At 37.4% G+C, this 16427-nt stretch overlaps 4 protein-coding genes across 9 annotated transcripts; 1 reads left to right on the forward strand and 3 right to left on the reverse strand.

Annotated features, from left to right (window-relative positions):
• Positions 1–1033: 1033 nt before the first annotated feature.
• On the reverse strand, positions 1034–2215 carry LOC306903341 (leucine-rich melanocyte differentiation-associated protein-like; the record flags this gene model as incomplete). The annotated part of the gene is made up of 4 exons (XM_079472422.1): positions 1034–1178; positions 1396–1473; positions 1591–1773; positions 2022–2215. The coding sequence occupies 4 exons, from the start codon at positions 2213–2215 to the stop codon at positions 1034–1036; spliced, it is 600 nt and encodes a 199-aa protein (XP_079328548.1).
• A 2068-nt stretch (positions 2216–4283) lies between these two features.
• Positions 4284–8480, reverse strand: kiss1rb (KISS1 receptor b). 3 transcript variants are annotated; one of them, XM_079451080.1, is made up of 6 exons: positions 7673–8480; positions 6841–7119; positions 6644–6768; positions 5752–5887; positions 5114–5352; positions 4284–5043 (listed from the first exon to the last, which is right to left on the reverse strand). In XM_079451080.1, the coding sequence occupies exons 2-6, from the start codon at positions 7082–7084 to the stop codon at positions 4693–4695; spliced, it is 1095 nt and encodes a 364-aa protein (XP_079307206.1). In that variant the 5' UTR covers positions 7085–7119; positions 7673–8480; the 3' UTR covers positions 4284–4692. The 3 variants fall into 3 exon arrangements, with proteins under 3 accessions (XP_079307206.1, XP_079307205.1, XP_079307204.1); XM_079451079.1 differs by lacking the exon at positions 7673–8480 and having other exon boundaries at positions 5114–5334; positions 6841–7309; XM_079451078.1 differs by lacking the exon at positions 7673–8480 and having other exon boundaries at positions 6841–7309.
• On the reverse strand, positions 7844–10134 carry LOC306891074 (uncharacterized protein). 2 transcript variants are annotated; one of them, XM_079451082.1, is made up of 5 exons: positions 10025–10134; positions 9780–9906; positions 9512–9641; positions 9295–9428; positions 8069–9206 (listed from the first exon to the last, which is right to left on the reverse strand). In XM_079451082.1, the coding sequence occupies exons 2-5, from the start codon at positions 9900–9902 to the stop codon at positions 8427–8429; spliced, it is 1167 nt and encodes a 388-aa protein (XP_079307208.1). In that variant the 5' UTR covers positions 9903–9906; positions 10025–10134; the 3' UTR covers positions 8069–8426. The 2 variants fall into 2 exon arrangements, with proteins under 2 accessions (XP_079307207.1, XP_079307208.1); XM_079451081.1 differs by having other exon boundaries at positions 7844–9206; positions 9780–10134.
• Positions 10135–10190: 56 nt separating this feature from the next.
• zcchc8 (zinc finger, CCHC domain containing 8) lies at positions 10191–16416 on the forward strand. Of its 3 annotated transcripts, none has more exons than XM_079487406.1 (14): positions 10191–10457; positions 11527–11569; positions 11656–11730; positions 11840–11948; positions 12039–12116; positions 12560–12663; positions 12767–12832; positions 12941–13001; positions 13125–13252; positions 13385–13527; positions 13669–13787; positions 14216–14302; positions 14392–14497; positions 14640–16416. In XM_079487406.1, exons 1-14 carry the CDS (start codon positions 10295–10297, stop codon positions 15479–15481), a joined length of 2124 nt encoding a protein of 707 aa, XP_079343532.1. In that variant the 5' UTR covers positions 10191–10294; the 3' UTR covers positions 15482–16416. The 3 variants fall into 3 exon arrangements, with proteins under 3 accessions (XP_079343532.1, XP_079343534.1, XP_079343533.1); XM_079487407.1 differs by lacking the exon at positions 10191–10457 and adding an exon at positions 10830–10896 and having other exon boundaries at positions 11480–11569; positions 14640–16295; XM_079487408.1 differs by lacking the exon at positions 11527–11569 and having other exon boundaries at positions 10270–10896; positions 11658–11730; positions 14640–16295.
• The last annotated feature ends 11 nt before the right edge of the window (positions 16417–16427 follow it).

The following is a 16427-nucleotide window of genomic DNA, read 5'->3' on the forward strand; positions in this document are numbered from 1 at the left end:
ACCGGACATAGACGTTGTCCGCCATTTTGTCCGCAATACTCAGGCCTACAGAGTGAGGCCTATAAATGTCAATAAATATAAATTTTAAGGCATTTAATGTTGTGTATGAATTATTTAATACACGGTATCGGTTATGTAATAAAGTGTGTTAAGGAGTCATGTCTGTTTGTTGGTACCGTCAACAAATCTACCGTCATATGTATCATAGCGCAAGGCCCTTGCCATACACAGCCTGGTAGACAGAAAGATCGAGAGAAAATGTGTGAAAATGGTCATTGGTTGATGCACAGACAGGTTAACAACTCATGCAACAGCATAAAATACAACAGCGGGTCATGTAGCAACTGTTAGAAAAGAATATTACTTTATTTTCTTCAGAATCACTACCAGCTTTACACAGTTTATACAATTACATGGAACATGAACCAGACCAGTTTCTATTTCTTTGCAGAAACAAAGTTCTTTAAATACTTTTGACTATTTGTTTTATCTGTGCACAATAGAGTCCCGCATGGATTATGTAGAGAAACTAGAGCTTTACAGGATTTGATAACAGATACAGATGTTTTTTCTCCTGTGCTGTTCCCCAAAAATACCACACAGAGGTTTTCAGCCTCTATAAGGCACATTTCCCTAAGAAATTAATAGAAAGAAAGCAATGTTCAGATTTGTTATCAACTGAATAAAGAACAAGCAACTCTTAAGTAATGTAGTTCTTTAGCTTTACTGTAAACGTTTGTTTGCACAATTCACTTTATGCGAAAATAAGAATAGATTGAAAAAATAAGGCAACATTATATTGTTCATTCAATCATTGCATTTTACCATAAAGTGCATTCAGATGTTCTGAAAGAAACTTAAAATGTTGAACATAATATTTATTTTATGTTTCAATCACAGTGCAAACGTGTTTTGCTTCATAACTTATTTTGCAGGCTTTGAAGCATGTAAAGTCTGGTATGAGTGCTCAGATTGTTGTGGTATCGCAAATAGTTCAGCACACATATGATATGAGATTATTAACGGTTTGCTGTTAGCGATGAAGCTCCTTCCTCTTTCTGCAGCCTTCTCGGATCCTCTGCATCCTATAGGTTTTCCGGGCCAGCTCCAGTTCTTTTTCCTGCACCTCCGTGTCGTCAAGCACCTCCAGACTGGGAATTTGACTGATCACATACTCCCTGTTATCAACACATTGAATGAATGACTCAAATGAACTGGGTATATTACATATTCAAATCACACATTATTTAGACTACACTGTGATGTTTGGTGTGCCGTATTAATTCACTTGCAGTATATTCAGCAAGATTTCAATGTCAACTATGGTGGAATATATTTTGTAGCCTTTGGTTTATCATTGAAACAAACCAAAATGTTTCATGGATTTTTTCTCACCTGTAATCAACATACTGGGTAAGACTCCCTCCATTAAAATAACTGGGTGCTGCTTCATTGTTCATCATACTAAGAAATCTGTAATGAAGTAATAAACAAACAGCATATACTGACCAATGTTTGCATTCCCCATGGACAGATGCTGGGTAAAAGAGATTTATTGATAGATTCATTTCCAAAAAAATGGGAATTCACCTGATATTCGGAAATTTGGAGCAGATCTCCTCTACAATAATGGGAAGGTTGCTGATTTTGTTCTTGTTGAGCCATAAGGCGGTGAGACTGGGCATATAGGGAAATTTGACATGTGAATTATAGTTATTGCAGTCCAGGTTGAGTGTTCTGAGCTTTTCCAGCCCCCCCAAAAGAGCCGGGTTCCGTTAAAAGTCTGGTTAAGGGCAAGAACTTTGGACTTGTAATGCAGAAGACCCGTGTCTATGTACTCTATACTCGTAAACTGTTTTCATTCAATCTCTCCTTATGTGATTAAACCTCTGGAATTAAAAAAATAACTAAACATTTTCAATATCTTACCGATTAGTAAATGTTATTATTTCAGCAACAATGTCTCTTAAGATGTCCAACACACATCAACAAAATGTACACAAACATACGATCAAGGATACTCGTCCAGCAAATTGTAACTGAGGTCCAGAACCTCTAGGGTGTCCTGTTGTTGGAGGATAGTGTCGTAGGGAATCTCAGAGAGGTTCTGGTAGGCAAAGGAGAGTCTCTGGAGACCCCCAGGTGCCAGAGACCCCGTGTCCATGATGCTGCTCTCACACTCCTCAATATGGTCAGCATCCCACCACCACCGCATCAGGACACATGATCTGATCAATATATTACTGATCTGTTAAAAAGCAAGTAAAAAGATAAAATGGTACATCACTGGCAATCTAGATATACATGCATTGGCAACAAGGAAAAGGAAAGCAAGCCACCTGAAATATGGCATATATGACAGATATCACATTTCTCTAAACTAGAATGTGATGCTTCAGGTATGGCTCAGTATAATATACTTAAGGTCACCTTTTTACACAAATTAAACAACAGCTTTACAGATGCAAAACCTACTGTTGTTATTTATTTCTATTTCGTGTTGTTTCTGTGGTGTTGTCTTATTATATCCATAGCAAATATATCACCTGTAATTAATACGTTTTGTTTTACAGATTATTTTTATGAATATTTCTGCCGCAGCTGGCAGAAAATGTCTGTTTTTTTACAGTGTAGATGCAAAATAAAAAGATATACAAATATAACATACTGTAAAAGATGCTTAAAATTAAATAAACAATGTCAAGCGTGTCCCATTTAAACAGGAGAATCAAGAGAGTCCATTCTTCATCACAGACACAACATTGAATCATTAAAGCAATATCATTTTTTTAACTAGAGATTCTTTAACATGAATTTCTCAAAGTATTGTTTCCCATATGAGAGCTTGTGAGAGATCTGTATGCATTAATCATAAGAACTCCCCCAAACTAACTTACTTTCTTTTTAGAAGATATAACTACTACAGTAACCAAAAAGCGACAGCTTATTTCAGTGTATATGAAAACTATGGTCGAAACTTCATCATAAAAGAATTCACACATACACTATTGTCTCATTTACAGAAGAAATGTAATGAACAACTTGTATCTTTTCAACAGCTTGAAGTACTATTGGAATTTCACAAATATAATAATATATCATATAATATATATATATATATATATATATATATAATACTCATTAAATGTATATAAAAATACTCACCAGGGGCTTTCCGGCAGGATCTGTACCGAGTATGCGTTCACATATGACCCACTTTGCAAATATAAAACACTTTCTTTCATGGATGGGTATGGGATCACAAGATGGGATAATCACATTTTCTGTTAACCCTTTACGTCTTGTGGTTGTAATGTCAGAAACAGGCTACAAAATAGATCAACGGCTTTCATGAATTACCTGTGAAATATTGAAGGGTTGAGCAGTTTTTGAACACAAGTGACCTTTACTTTCAAATCCTAGAATTGTTTTTTGAGATGATCAACTTCTAATAAATGTAAGTGTAAAGCCTGACAGCTTTGTATTGACTGAACGCAAATGTTGAAACTACAAAAAGTTTACAAAAGAAGAACAACTTAAGATATATAAAAGAATATATATATATATATATATATATATATATATATATATATATATATATATATATATATATATATGTCTTGAAATCTCGAAACTCGTGTAGTAAAACAGGTTTGTTTGTATGTCCAAAATTATGAGCAAACCGTATATTTTTAAGTAATAACCTTTCAAGTAATAAGATAAAACTAGGCTAAAAACTAGGGGTAACATCAAATATTTTAAATGAAGAACTTTCTAAATGCTGAAACCAGAGTAGTCTATCTTGGGAGCTCTGTATGTTGTTAAACATTTAAACCCCAATTAACACGTTTTCGCAAGACACATTGTCTGCATAAGTGGCCCATTTCACTGCATGCTATAGCCACTTTTAGTTCATTTGTACGTTTGTTTTAATTTTAAGTCTAGAGTTTTACATATAAAAGACACAATCCTGAACACAATCCATCAGATCTGTCTGAAAAAAAACTTATTTTACACATATAGAAAAATACGGGGGAACTTGCGGATTGGTCTTTTCTTGCTATTATTTTTAATGCGTTCCGTTGCTTTGTGTCAGAAAATAAAGTATATTCAATACATGTATTGAGTGAAAAGCATGCAACATAAGAAACGGCTGACAATTAAAGAAAACATCCCCAGTTGATTCAGTTTTCGTTTGTGTAAAGTTAAGATCTGAAGCAAACCATTTGTTTATCACTTACAAATAATTGCTCTTTATGTAATAATGTCAAACGGACACAATAACTGTTTAGCCTTCTTGGGATTATTTCAGATGTAAAACACGACATAAATAGATAAAAGATTACAATGAAATTAAGTAAATTAAACCAGATAGCTTCTTTTAAAATAACCCTGTACATCAATGACAACAATAATTTTTCATTCAAAGTCCGCTCAATTAAAAAATACATGCAGTATTAAAAACATTTGTAGATGAGCCATTATCATAACTATAAGAGCACCGTGCGATTCCCAGGGACACACACACACACACACACACATCTTTTTTCAGATTCATGAGGTGTGTAATATCTCAATTTGGCTTTCTACCTTTAATCATTCTATCCCATACGATTTGAGACTGTATGTGTGTCAAACGTACATGTCTTTCACAGGTCAAATAACCTAACCTTTCCAGTCAGTCTTTTAAGGTCAGGATGAAAGAACGTTCATCTCACTGTTATGGGTGGGGAGAAGCTCTGATATTCTTCCGTCCCTTTTGAAGATGAAAGGGCACACGCTCCTGAAGGCCTTTCTGAAGTTGGCACCCATGAAGGCGTAGACCAGCGGGTTGATGGAGGAGTTGGAATAGGACATGCAGTGAGCCCAGATCTTCAGTTTGTAGAGCGTATAACTGTGACTCAGATCCTCTGAACAGAAGGCTTGTAAGAGAATCAGTATCTGGATGGGACCCCAGCAGAATAAAAACAGCAGCACCATCACCACCACCATCCTGGAGACCCTCGTCCGCACCGCCTCAGCTCGCTCGGCTTGCGTCGGCAGCTTGACAAGAAGAACCGAAACATTTATTTTGAAATGTTGACATCATGTAAGAATATAAAAAGACATACACCTGGTTATAGCCATCAAGAGGCTCCACTGCGGGGTGACCGATGTGTTTCAGCATGAGGGCGTAACATGTAAAGATGGTGATGAGGGGCAGCAGGTAAACAGCCAGGAAAGAGTACAGAGTATAAGCTCTCTTATGAGAGACAGAAGGAAAAGCTTCGGTGCAGTACGTCTGCGGCCCGAACCAGAAATATGACTCCGTATGCTGATACAGGGCAATGGGCACTGAAAGCAGAAAAGAGCCTGTGTCCAGAAAAATTGAGAAATGGAAATACGTATTAGACAGAACATTGTGATTGCTTAATGCATTTGCAGTACATTATTATCATTTTAAATGTACCTAAACATTGTAATAAAAACTTTCTTCTGCAAGAAGATATTTTGAATAATGTTGGTAACCAAACATTGGACTTCCATTAACACAAATCAACTGAGACATGTCTCAAAATATCGTGATGAGAGAATCTTTATTCTTGGGTCGATCTCTTTGTTTCCGACTGTCACTTTGACCTTCGCACAGATCTATTTGAAGATAAAAAGCTCCCAGATAGGGGTTTTACTGAAAGTAAAACGTTGAGTTTGACTTTTTGGCTACCTGTGATAAACTATAGAATTAACAGAAATGTAAACAATTGTTCATACATATCCAGATAGTAGTGCAGACAGTCAGAGCCATCTGTGGTGTTCTGTGATGGAGGGACTGCAGTGGGTAGACGGTCACATAAAAGCGATCGACGCTCATCGCAGATAAAGTGATGCAGGTCGCCTGCGCGGTAACCTGTGACATCATTCAAAGACAATAAATGAAGAACAAATCTATACGTGTATGTGATAAACCACATGTGATAACACAAAAATAACTGCTGGCTATTATGAAATGGATCCGTAATAATAATAATACTTTCACACTGAGAATTTTTGTCTTGTTTTTCAGTACAAATGAAGAGTTTGGTTCCAAAATGAGAAAATCGTGTTTATGTTATCATGTTTTTACTGTGTTTTATTGTGTTAGCTGTATTTTATTAGTTATAATGGCTGAAATAAAAACAAACCAACTGCAGTTTGATTGATATTTATTGGAATGCACAATAAAGAAGTAATACATAAAATTAGAGATGCAGCTATATATTGGCCAATAATCGGTATGGGTCGCTAAAAGCAATCGGCCGATAAAAAACTGCGGATGATCAGGGCCGATTTATCCTGTCAATCAAATGAGGATTTGAAAATGCACTGAATTTGTGCTCAATACAGAAAATGGTAAGAAACCTCACCGGTTTGATGATCAGTATTAATGGTCATTATATAAATTAACAATATTTAGAAAGTTAAGAAATATAATTTTAACGTTTAGAATGTAGTTAAAACTCAGTATCGGTATCAACACACATTACTTTGAATAATCAGCTATACATTTAATATTGGTGTATTTCTACGTAAACTTATAACGATATTGTCAAAGTCATTTCAGTGATTATGCAAAGTGTCAGTAAATGTGTAAGTATACAAAGCCGCATGAAATGTGTGTTCTCACCTGTTGCAGGTAATTGACCAGACGACACATGAAGTCTCCAAATATCCAGCTGGGAAGCGGGTACAGAGTGGCAGTGAAAGGAACACAACACACCAGGAACAGTACATCTGTGGTGGCGAGATTCACTAACGAAATACAAAAATGAACGTGAAGATCTGACAGATCATATATTTATCAGAACGAAGACTGTTAGTTACCTATATAGAGGTTTGTAACCGTTTTCATCTGCTGGGTTCTTAACACTACATAGATGACCAGCAAGTTTCCCACCAAACCCACGATCAAAATGAGAGCAAAAAACAAAGGGACCAGCCATGCGTCCATCAGAGGAGGAGGACTTTGAGATCTCACGTCTTCTGAATCATTGCAGTGATGAAGCTTTGCTTCAGTTTTACACAGAGACCAATTGCTCACAACCTCACCGGTCCAGTTATCTGCCATCACATGTGTGTGCGTGTGACCATACCAATGATGACCTGAAACACAAAAACATTCAAGATGTTGGGTTTTTAAACCTTCATGCTGTTTGTACATATGTCAAATGTGATCACAAGCATAACTAATTATAATAAAAATTTTGTGCAAATCTGTCCATCATTAAACTTTAGAAAGATTTTAAGACAAAATATTTTAAATAACTGCATTGGGCCATAATAAAGACACCAAAAACAGCTAAACAAAGGTTCCAATGATGAGCCAAATGAGAGACATGACCGTTTCAGACACCCTCTTACTGTTCTTCTCTGGCTGGATCTGTCATTGAGTCACTGGACAGGGATGTACACCAAACAACATTATTATATTGTTATCTCCGTAAATAATATACATTCACTGTCGATACAGAAATAAATCAACCTTGAGAAATAATCTGTGTCAAACTGTCTGTTTGTTATCATAAAATAGTTTTGTTCACATATTCAAGGTATTAACAGCCTAAATGATTTCAATCAATATCAAACAAGAGTCCATAATATTTGAAACAGATCGCAGCGCTCTGAATCTGCAGACAATATTGTAATGTGATCTTACCTCTTGGTTTTAATAGAGGAATAGACTACAGAAGAAAATTCCTCAGTTCCATGTGATATGAAACGCTGTAGATCGCTGTATGTGTCCTGCACATAACATCACTGCGCTGGAGTACTTCTCTGTCTCAGTCAGTCTGTGTTTATGATGTGAACTACAGCTGATCTGAGGAGGGCAGAGACAACACTGCTGAAATGATCCCGCCCCTTGGTAAACACATCCAGTTATAGGTTATTAATAAGCAGAACTTTACTTACTCACTGCACGATCATAATGTATAGTAATAATACATATTGCACAATGGGAATAAATGGCAAATCACATGTAATTAAGCATTAAATGTTTCAACAAGTTCTACACTTCCCGATTTTAAAAATTTGCAGACATACAAAGCACTTTATGCTTCAGCGTTAATTTATTTCATTGGGCAACCAAATATATTATCTCTCGGTGGACCCCAAAATAATACACCTCAACTCTACGAACAACAAAACAACTCCTTGTTTGCTACACAATAAAACTTATAACAAACTGTAACTCTCAAATATAATAAAAATAAGATTTACAGATTGATATGTGTAGACAAAAATGATTTTACACTAGTGAGAGAAACTTATGTTTGTCACATCAGATGAATGGGATAGTGCGCTATTCGTGAGAATGTAAAACACTGCTGAAAAACACTTTTCAATTTTTTTTTCTTTGGAATGATTGGAGATAGGCCTCATACTTCTTGAGTGATTTAACGTAAGTGTCCTTATTTAGATATTAGACTGGAATATAACACATGCGCCACTCCTGTAATAAGATTGTGATTGGCGAATTCTAGGATAAGCAATAGAATGGGATATTCGCTGTGTCTTTTCCAGTCGTCCGCCTCTTCACTCAGACCCATCCAGTGAGCGAGAAGATTCCGCATGGCCTCTGGGAAAAGTTCAGACACCAGCTCCTCTGGCGGAGGCAGATCTGTAATGTGTTCAATGTGTTGGGCCTTAAAACCTTCAACTCGATGACTTATAGTGCCGTTAGCTGCGCTGAACTGCTGACCGAGCCAGCCTGCCAGCGTTTTCAGAAGAGTGCTCGAGTAGATCGAGTAGCCTTGAAAATGAGTCTGAAACAATGTCATCGCCAGATCCGTCAGTCTGACCTCATCTGGTATCCCAGTAATACAACACTCCAAATAGTCAAGTATCTTCATGGTTGTCTTTAAGTGTTCCTCTTCAATGTATGTAATAGACTTTACTTTTTCTCCAATGCTCTTGAGTTTGTGAGCAAGTAAAGCATATTGGCGTGTACTGGATTGTTCTGTTGGAGAACAATAGTCGTGGTCTGTAGATGATGAATTACCGGACTCATCCATGTGAAAGTCGCTCAAGATCTTTTCTCCTTCCTGAGAGTTCGGATGGCATTGGGATGATGCACATGTTACATTATTTGTCAATACTGTTTGTGCCACTTGGTCTTGAACATCCACCCGGGCAGCAAGATGATAGTTCATATTTAGTTTATCCTCATCGATCCGAGACTTCCATAGACCCTTATAAATAAAGTATTGTTTTGAATCATTAGTAGATTTGGACAAGGAAAACAATAGGGTAGTCATTTAAATGACACGTTCAAGTTACCTGAAAGGACTCCACCGTTGACAGCTGATCTTGGTTGCTATACAGTTCAAATGCCACTCGGAAAACTCCATGAACGCTATAAAACCACAGATTGTTGCTGGAGCAGGGAAGTCTCAGTCCCTGGAATCTGAAGTCTGAAGATCAGAGAAAGAGAAGGATTAACCTCTGAAAGGACCAGATCATCATTGTCTGAGACGAGAAAAGACCACCGTGGTACCTGATGAGAAAAACAGTTTAGTTGCTAGTCCTCGCTTAGCAAATTTGGCATGATATCTGGGTTGGTTTTCACTGCGAATGTCTGTGCCTGAGAACAGATCAGCTCCAAGAAAGAGGGGAATCATCTGATCCTACAAAATAAAAGTTACATCATAAAATTAATTTAAATATCTATTTTAAATTAATAAATATTAATTATATGAATAAACATTACTAGCATGTTTTTAATCATGCTACCCAACATAATGCTTTTTTGTGAATTTATGTACCTCGTTTGTGCCATGTTTAGCAACTTGAAAGGAGTTATTGTTTGCAAGATACAAGAACCGTATCCTCCTTTTCCCGCATTCCCAATGCGACAAATTGATGAGAGAAACCCCACTAGATGTCATGCTGCTATAGACACAATTCCAACAACACAAAAAACGACTTCAAATGATTAAAATACCTAAATATACAAACATACACGTTAAACTATGTTTAGCGTTGATCAAAAATCATCTTGTAATGCAACCTTTGCACCAGTCATATTCTGTTCAGCTAAAACAGATCCAAAACTCAAACACTTTTGTCATGTTTTTACAGACGATGTTTTAACAACTTCCTCCTTCCGGTCCCTCAGCCAATCAGCGCCCAGAGTCAGCACGTTTTACAGACCCGTTGACGTCACGTTGACCATCACACTCCAACACGGTAGATGGCGATAATGCGCCTCAAGGCTTGCGCTACCCGACATAAAACCAAACCGAAGAAGAAGTCAGCGTCGTCACTGTGATCATTAAACATGGCGGAGGTTGATTTTGGAGACACCGAACTGTTCGATCAGTTTGAGAATGCGCCTGCTGTGAAGCACATTCGCTTTAGTGATTGCGACGAAGAGGCGTCGGATGAAGTGCACGATCGTTTAGTCGCGTGCGAAACGACGATTGAGCGTCTGAACGCAGAGAATATCCTTGTAGTGCCCGTGTGTAGGCTGAGATGCGTTTGGGCGCTTATGTACACAGTGAAAGTTCATTTATTTGCGTAATATTGTTGATTCGTTAACTGTAGGGTTACTATACAGCTGCATTGTACTCAGTAGAGTTTATAATGTCACGTGGAGAAACGACAGTTGTGTGGATCTGTCATGGCTGTTATAACTCGTATCGGAGGACTATGGTTTCAGTTTAAGTTTTTTCACTTTTGCGAAGGCACAAATGTAGGCATTTTGTTATAGTCCATCGTTGTAAAGTTGCGCTGTTTCGCGTGTTTCTTATAGGAAAAACATTCAAGCTCGTGTCCAAAATGTTACTTTCTCATGTGACGTCATACTTTAAGAAATGCACAGTACAAACTCACCTTGCTTTTGATGGGTATAGAAGAATGGTATTAAATAGTCATTGTTGGGTAAGTTACTCTGAAAAAGTAATTAATTACTAGATGCTAATTACATATTCAATGGTGTAGTTAGATTATCTAGAAATGACTCCCTCCAAAACGATTTGAAGACGTTATATTTTCCATATCAACCTTGATAAGTTAAGGGCTTTAAGGATAGACATGCAGCAGCTCTTTTAATTTAGTCAAATGAATAATATAAAGCTACATAACATATTTGAGAAGGATTCTTCAAAGCATGCATTTTAAAGATTGATGTCAATTCCACTATTGTATCTTACACAGTGATTAGTTCGATTTCATCAGAAGTAACTAATTAAATTAAAAAAATATAGAGTAATCCCATTCTTTACCTTTCCCAGGGTAAAGTAATTAAATTACAGTGACTAATTACCTAGTAACTAGTTACACCCAACACTGGAAATAGTCTCTAATGTTGATCTAATGCATTACATTTTTTTTATCTAAAGCAACTTAAGAGTTGAGAAATACAACAAATGATTCATCTTGAGAAGGCAATAATCACACGCAGTGCCAGTAATATAAATGTAATACATTTTAATATAATACAATACAATTTTGGCGAATACAGTGATATCATCTGAGACTGTCATGTATTTGTACCTTAACACCTACCACATGAGGAACTGAAGAGAATGTTAAACATATTAAGTCGTCCTACGTAAGTGATACAAAATATTTACACAATTTGTCAATTTAAAGTGAACAATATGTAACATTCATGTTTTATTGTCGATTTGTTTGTAGAGGTATAAAAATAGAAAATTCAAAAACGGATGGACCTCTCTGCCAAGTTCTTTATGGGAACAATAGCATTTCTAAGTAGGTATTTGTTTGGATTAACGTTTCCTTTTGAAATTACCACAAATTTCTGCTTTTTAACTTTTGTTGTTGAGAAGTCAACCAAGGTTATGTGTGATTATGTTTTCAGGCAACGTCGGCAAGATATCGAAGACTTCATCTGCTGTCTGGTTCAAAAACACCTACAAGAACAGAAACACAATGACCCTGAAGGCTCTGCTATTCATGTCAACCCTCATGTAAGTCTTTAAGGCATTTATTTGATAAGACATTTGTTACAAACCATTCTATCTTAGTAAGCAAAAATGCAAATGTTATTTTCTCCCCAGTATTCAAGTTTTGTCATGGAGGAAAACTATAAAGTGCAGGATTCCTGTTCCTCCAAACAGGTCAAAGATGCTTTCAGTGTAAGTTCTACACGTTAAAGAGGAAGCAACACACGCAGTTTCTGACAGTCTTATATTAATCTTGAGTAGAATTTAATCTTAATCTCTACCCATACAGTAGTATTGCATACTTCATATCTTCCAAGTGTATTTAGTTTGATCGAATTTATAAAAGACAGGTACAGCTGTACGATTATTTCCGGTAAAAGACGAGCACCTGGAGGCAGGCGGTGGGGCAGAAGTACAGCACATCGCATTGTTTCAATATGAGTTTGTGTTGTTTACACTATTCAAAGATAAAAACATCCGGGTCACGGGGACTTTTAAATATTTAGGAAAATGCATGTTTTCTGATACACACATTTACACATTCATTATACAATTTATTTACTGAGATGAGGATGTTGGGGAACTGCAAATTTAGACTTTTATGCCAGACTAATACACATTTTCTTGCTTTGCAGGTAGTAGGAAGTGTTTTGTATTTCAACAACTTCTGTGTTGATAAACTTGGTCAGCCGTTGATCAATGAAAACCCGCAGCTGACCGATGGATGGGAAATTCCAAAGTATCCTGAAACTTAGATTTGCTATGTTTTTTACAATTAAGAAAAGGCTTTTAATGTTATACACGTGTCTGTAAATCACCGTTCCTCAATCGTGCTTGCAAAGATACCAGCAGGTCTTTGGCCAGGTTATCGCTCTTGAGGGTCAAGAGGTTCAGATTAAAGAGAAAAGGTGTGGTTCATTGCTGAAATATTATGCTACAGCAACTTTTTTTACAAGAATTGCTGTGCAAGACAAAATATATGTTCATTTTGTGTGTGTCCGGTTGTGTCTTGGCAGGCCTAGACCGTGCTGTTTTAACTGCTGTTCGGAAGACCATCAGCTGCGAGATTGTCCAGAGGTGATAGTCCGCATTACCAAGACCACTTTAGAATTGATTTAAAAAAAGTATGAAAATAATGTCAGAGTCACAACACAATTTAAAACACACTTTGATTCTTTTAAATGCTTTCTACCGTTTAAGCCCAAAGACATGGCTCGCATCAATGAAAAGAGGAAGGAGTTTACACAAAACAGCAGTGTGGGAAATCAACGCTACCACGCAGAGGAGGTGGAGGAACGATTTGCAAAGTACAAGCCGGGAATTGTGAGGTCAGCTGTGTTTTTATTTCATTTATGCTCAGCGAAGCCCAGATTTAGACATTGATTCAGTGTTTACTTTAAATAGAAAATGACAAAGTGATTTAAAGACTAAGATGAAATAAAAATGATGTCCTTGTGTAGTCAAGAGCTTCTCGACGCCCTCGGCATCACCACAAACACTCTCCCCCCTTACATCTATCGCATGCGGGAGCTGGGATACCCACACGGCTGGCTAAAAGAGGCAGAGACGGAGAACTCAGGCTTGACGCTGTATGATGGCAAAGGTAATTTTTATACTGTTTTAGGATCAGAATTGAAAGATTTTCCAAATGTAGATTAAATTAATATTGTGATTGAAATGGTAACTCTTGCTATAACGTACTATTTTGATAATGACGGTCATCGGCTTTAACTTTATTTGCAAGAATCAAAAGACGTAGATGGTCCTGATGATGACAACAACCAGAGCAACATCTCATATGATGTCTCGAAGCTGGTGGACTTTCCCGGCTTTAATGTAACGGCTCCGTCCAATGTCAGGGATGTAAGTGTAATGCACATATACTTAAGATGAAACGTGGAAACATTTGCATAGAGATTGTGCTTCTCTGTTTATACAGTAACACCAAGCCACAAAACTATAGACTGTTTCAGTGGTAGCAACATAACCGCAAAGAATCAATAACTGTTTAAGGGATAGTTCACCCAAAAATTTAAATTCTGTCATGAATTACTCAACCTCTTGTTGTTCCACATCTGTATACATTTCTTTGTTTGGTTGAACACAGAGAAAGATATTTGGAGAAAGGAATGCTTATAACCAAATAGTTCTTAGACCCCATTGCTTACCATAATAGAAAAAATTACAATGGTAGTCCGAAGTGCCCCAGAACCGTTTGCTTTTCATACATTCTTTAAAATGTCTTCTTTTAAAGTTCAAGTCGTTAAACACTTGTCTATTTTTGTGTACAGGAATACAGATCTTTTGGGTCCGTCCCCATGCAACCACAGCACTGGAAAGAAAATTACGCTGCTTGTTTAACAAACACTTTCTCATCGGTAAGAACATGTTTACATGATGTACGTTTTTTTGGTTTAAGTTTTCGCCTGTTTATATTTCTATATAAACTCCATTTATTCTCCCACAGCCTGGTTCTGGAAATAAAAGGCGTCATACAACTGAACTGATACTCGGTCAAACAAAGAAACTGAGATCCCATTCAGATCAAGAATCAGACATGGAGATAGAGTCGGGTACGAGTTTTTGCCTCTTAGTTATTCCCCTAAGCTGATCAAACAGAAAGCTTGTATATTGATTTGAGTACATGGGAAAATAGAGATTTGAAGAAAAAAAGAGTGTTTTCACCATGAAATTGACAATTTAATCCACTTATAGATCAGGACCCCAGTACTCCAAAGAGATCTGATGGTTTCAAGTTCCAACCACCGCCTCCTCCCGGCGCTTCGTCCCCCAGCATTCCCCCACCACTACCACTGGGAACGCCGCCCTCCACACCAACCCCACCTCCACTCCCTAAAGACACTCCTCCTGCATCTAACTCTCCATCCATCCCAGCGAGAGGCATGGCTGAGGGGGAGGAGTCAGAGGATGGGCTCACCCTGGAAGAACTGGAAGAGCAGCAGAGGCTTTTATGGTTGGCCCTCGAGAAGGCGGACACCACCACCAACAGCGACTCTGAGGCCGGAGCGTCCGTGACCCCCGTCCCGAGCTCCCCGAGCGTTTGCACTCCCCTGAGGCCCGATGCTGAGGATGACAGTGAAAAGATTCCAGCGGAGAGCTCAAGTCACACGTTTGAAGTCCTGAGCACGCCGACGTCGCCTGGAGTGAGTGGTGTTTGTGTGGCCGAGAGAACAGATGATGAACGGGTAAAACATGCGAGTGAAGAGAACGTGACTGACGTGCAGGAGGACATGAGTGACATTATCGTTCTGGATGAAGTTTATGAGGAAAGTGATAGTCAAGATGCAAAGGACGGTACCGAAAACACGCCGCAGGTCGTGGTTCAGGAATGTAACGCTGAAGAGGCCGAGATCTCTGAGGAATCTGTGACAAAAAAAGTTACTTTCGTCCCACACCGTAGCAAATTTGCTGCGGGAATAATTCCTTTTGAGGACACCCCTGAGTTTACAGAGGTTGCTGAAGCAACAGGCGTTTACCTCAAGATTCGGGATCTGCTGAAAGGTTCGCCAAGAAATCAAGCCAAAAACAAGAAATAGCTCAAACTTTCTTTTATGCGTCACCCAGTCAGTTGTATGTTTTCGTTGTCTTTGTGATAGGTGGGCAAGTGTGTGTTGTACAGTAATTTTTTTAGAAAACAAAAAAAGTCGCAGACTGACACATTTGATCCATGACGTCAACTGTTTTTTGTACTTAAGATGTAATCTCCTGTGTTGAGTTATTTTTTTATTCTTGTTGAATGAATTGTTGTTCTTTTTTCTAAGGCTGTTTGGTTATATGACCACCATAGAATATCTTTCAATATCTTAAATACTTTTAAATTCATCCACTTGTGTTTATCTCATTAAATTAAAACATTTTAACTGGTAGATAAATAATTTGTTTACCGTACATTTTTTTAAATAACGTAGATTTTTTTTTAGCGAGAGTCAATACAGTAAACTTTGATTCGTTTCTTTGATTATCACACAAACAGCTTCCCGTAATGTCTCCATAGAAGGCCACGAGGAATTTACTACAGAAATAAAAACTCATTGTAACAGTCTAACCCGGTGGTTTTCGAACTGTGGTCCCTTTAGCACCCCCTAGTGGAATATGACATTTTTTACATTTATTTGTTCTTCTTTAAATACAATTCAAAGTGTTTAATAAAAAATGTAAAATATAGTTTTATGCATTACTTTATCTTTGGGTTATCTTGTAACATCACAGAGTGGGATGTTAGAACATGTTTACATGACGTATGTTTTTATGGTTGAAGTTTTCGACATCACAGAGTGGAAACATCCAACTCGCTCTCTTTGCTACATCCATAGGCCTATAGTAATTTAGTTTAAATAAAATAAGTTAGCTTTAAGAACGTCAAGATATGCTCCTATGCGCTAACAAAATTCCCGTTTAGAAAATGTAACCGTTACACGCTATTAAATGCAGCTTTTTGGTTATTTAAAATATACATGTCTCCCTCTTTTCCGTTTTCAGTTG

Source organism: Barbatula barbatula (assembly GCF_947034865.1).
Source record: "Barbatula barbatula genome assembly, chromosome: 2".
Taxonomy (NCBI): Eukaryota; Metazoa; Chordata; class Actinopteri; order Cypriniformes; family Nemacheilidae; genus Barbatula; species Barbatula barbatula.

What these genes read in the sequence shown, in the direction of transcription:
- kiss1rb (XM_079451078.1), bottom strand. Translation starts at nt 7,177, where the DNA reads ATGTACAAACAGCATGAAGGTTTAAAAACCCAACATCTTGAATGTTTT. An exon ending in GGTTACAAACCTCTATATAG is followed by an intron (nt 6,769 to 6,840) that starts GTAACTAACAGT and finishes GTATTTCGTTAG; the next exon opens with TGAATCTCGCCACCACAGAT. An exon ending in CTGCACTACTATCTGGATAT is followed by an intron (nt 5,353 to 5,751) that starts GTATGAACAATT and finishes TTCTGGACACAG; the next exon opens with GCTCTTTTCTGCTTTCAGTG.
- LOC306891074 (XM_079451081.1), bottom strand. Translation starts at nt 9,902, where the DNA reads ATGACATCTAGTGGGGTTTCTCTCATCAATTTGTCGCATTGGGAATGC. An exon ending in CTAAACATGGCACAAACGAG is followed by an intron (nt 9,642 to 9,779) that starts GTACATAAATTC and finishes TTTATTTTGTAG; the next exon opens with GATCAGATGATTCCCCTCTT. An exon ending in CAACGGTGGAGTCCTTTCAG is followed by an intron (nt 9,207 to 9,294) that starts GTAACTTGAACG and finishes TTTATTTATAAG; the next exon opens with GGTCTATGGAAGTCTCGGAT.
- zcchc8 (XM_079487406.1), top strand. Translation starts at nt 10,295, where the DNA reads ATGGCGGAGGTTGATTTTGGAGACACCGAACTGTTCGATCAGTTTGAG. An exon ending in GTTCAGATTAAAGAGAAAAG is followed by an intron (nt 12,833 to 12,940) that starts GTGTGGTTCATT and finishes GTGTCTTGGCAG; the next exon opens with GCCTAGACCGTGCTGTTTTA. An exon ending in TAACAAACACTTTCTCATCG is followed by an intron (nt 14,303 to 14,391) that starts GTAAGAACATGT and finishes ATTCTCCCACAG; the next exon opens with CCTGGTTCTGGAAATAAAAG.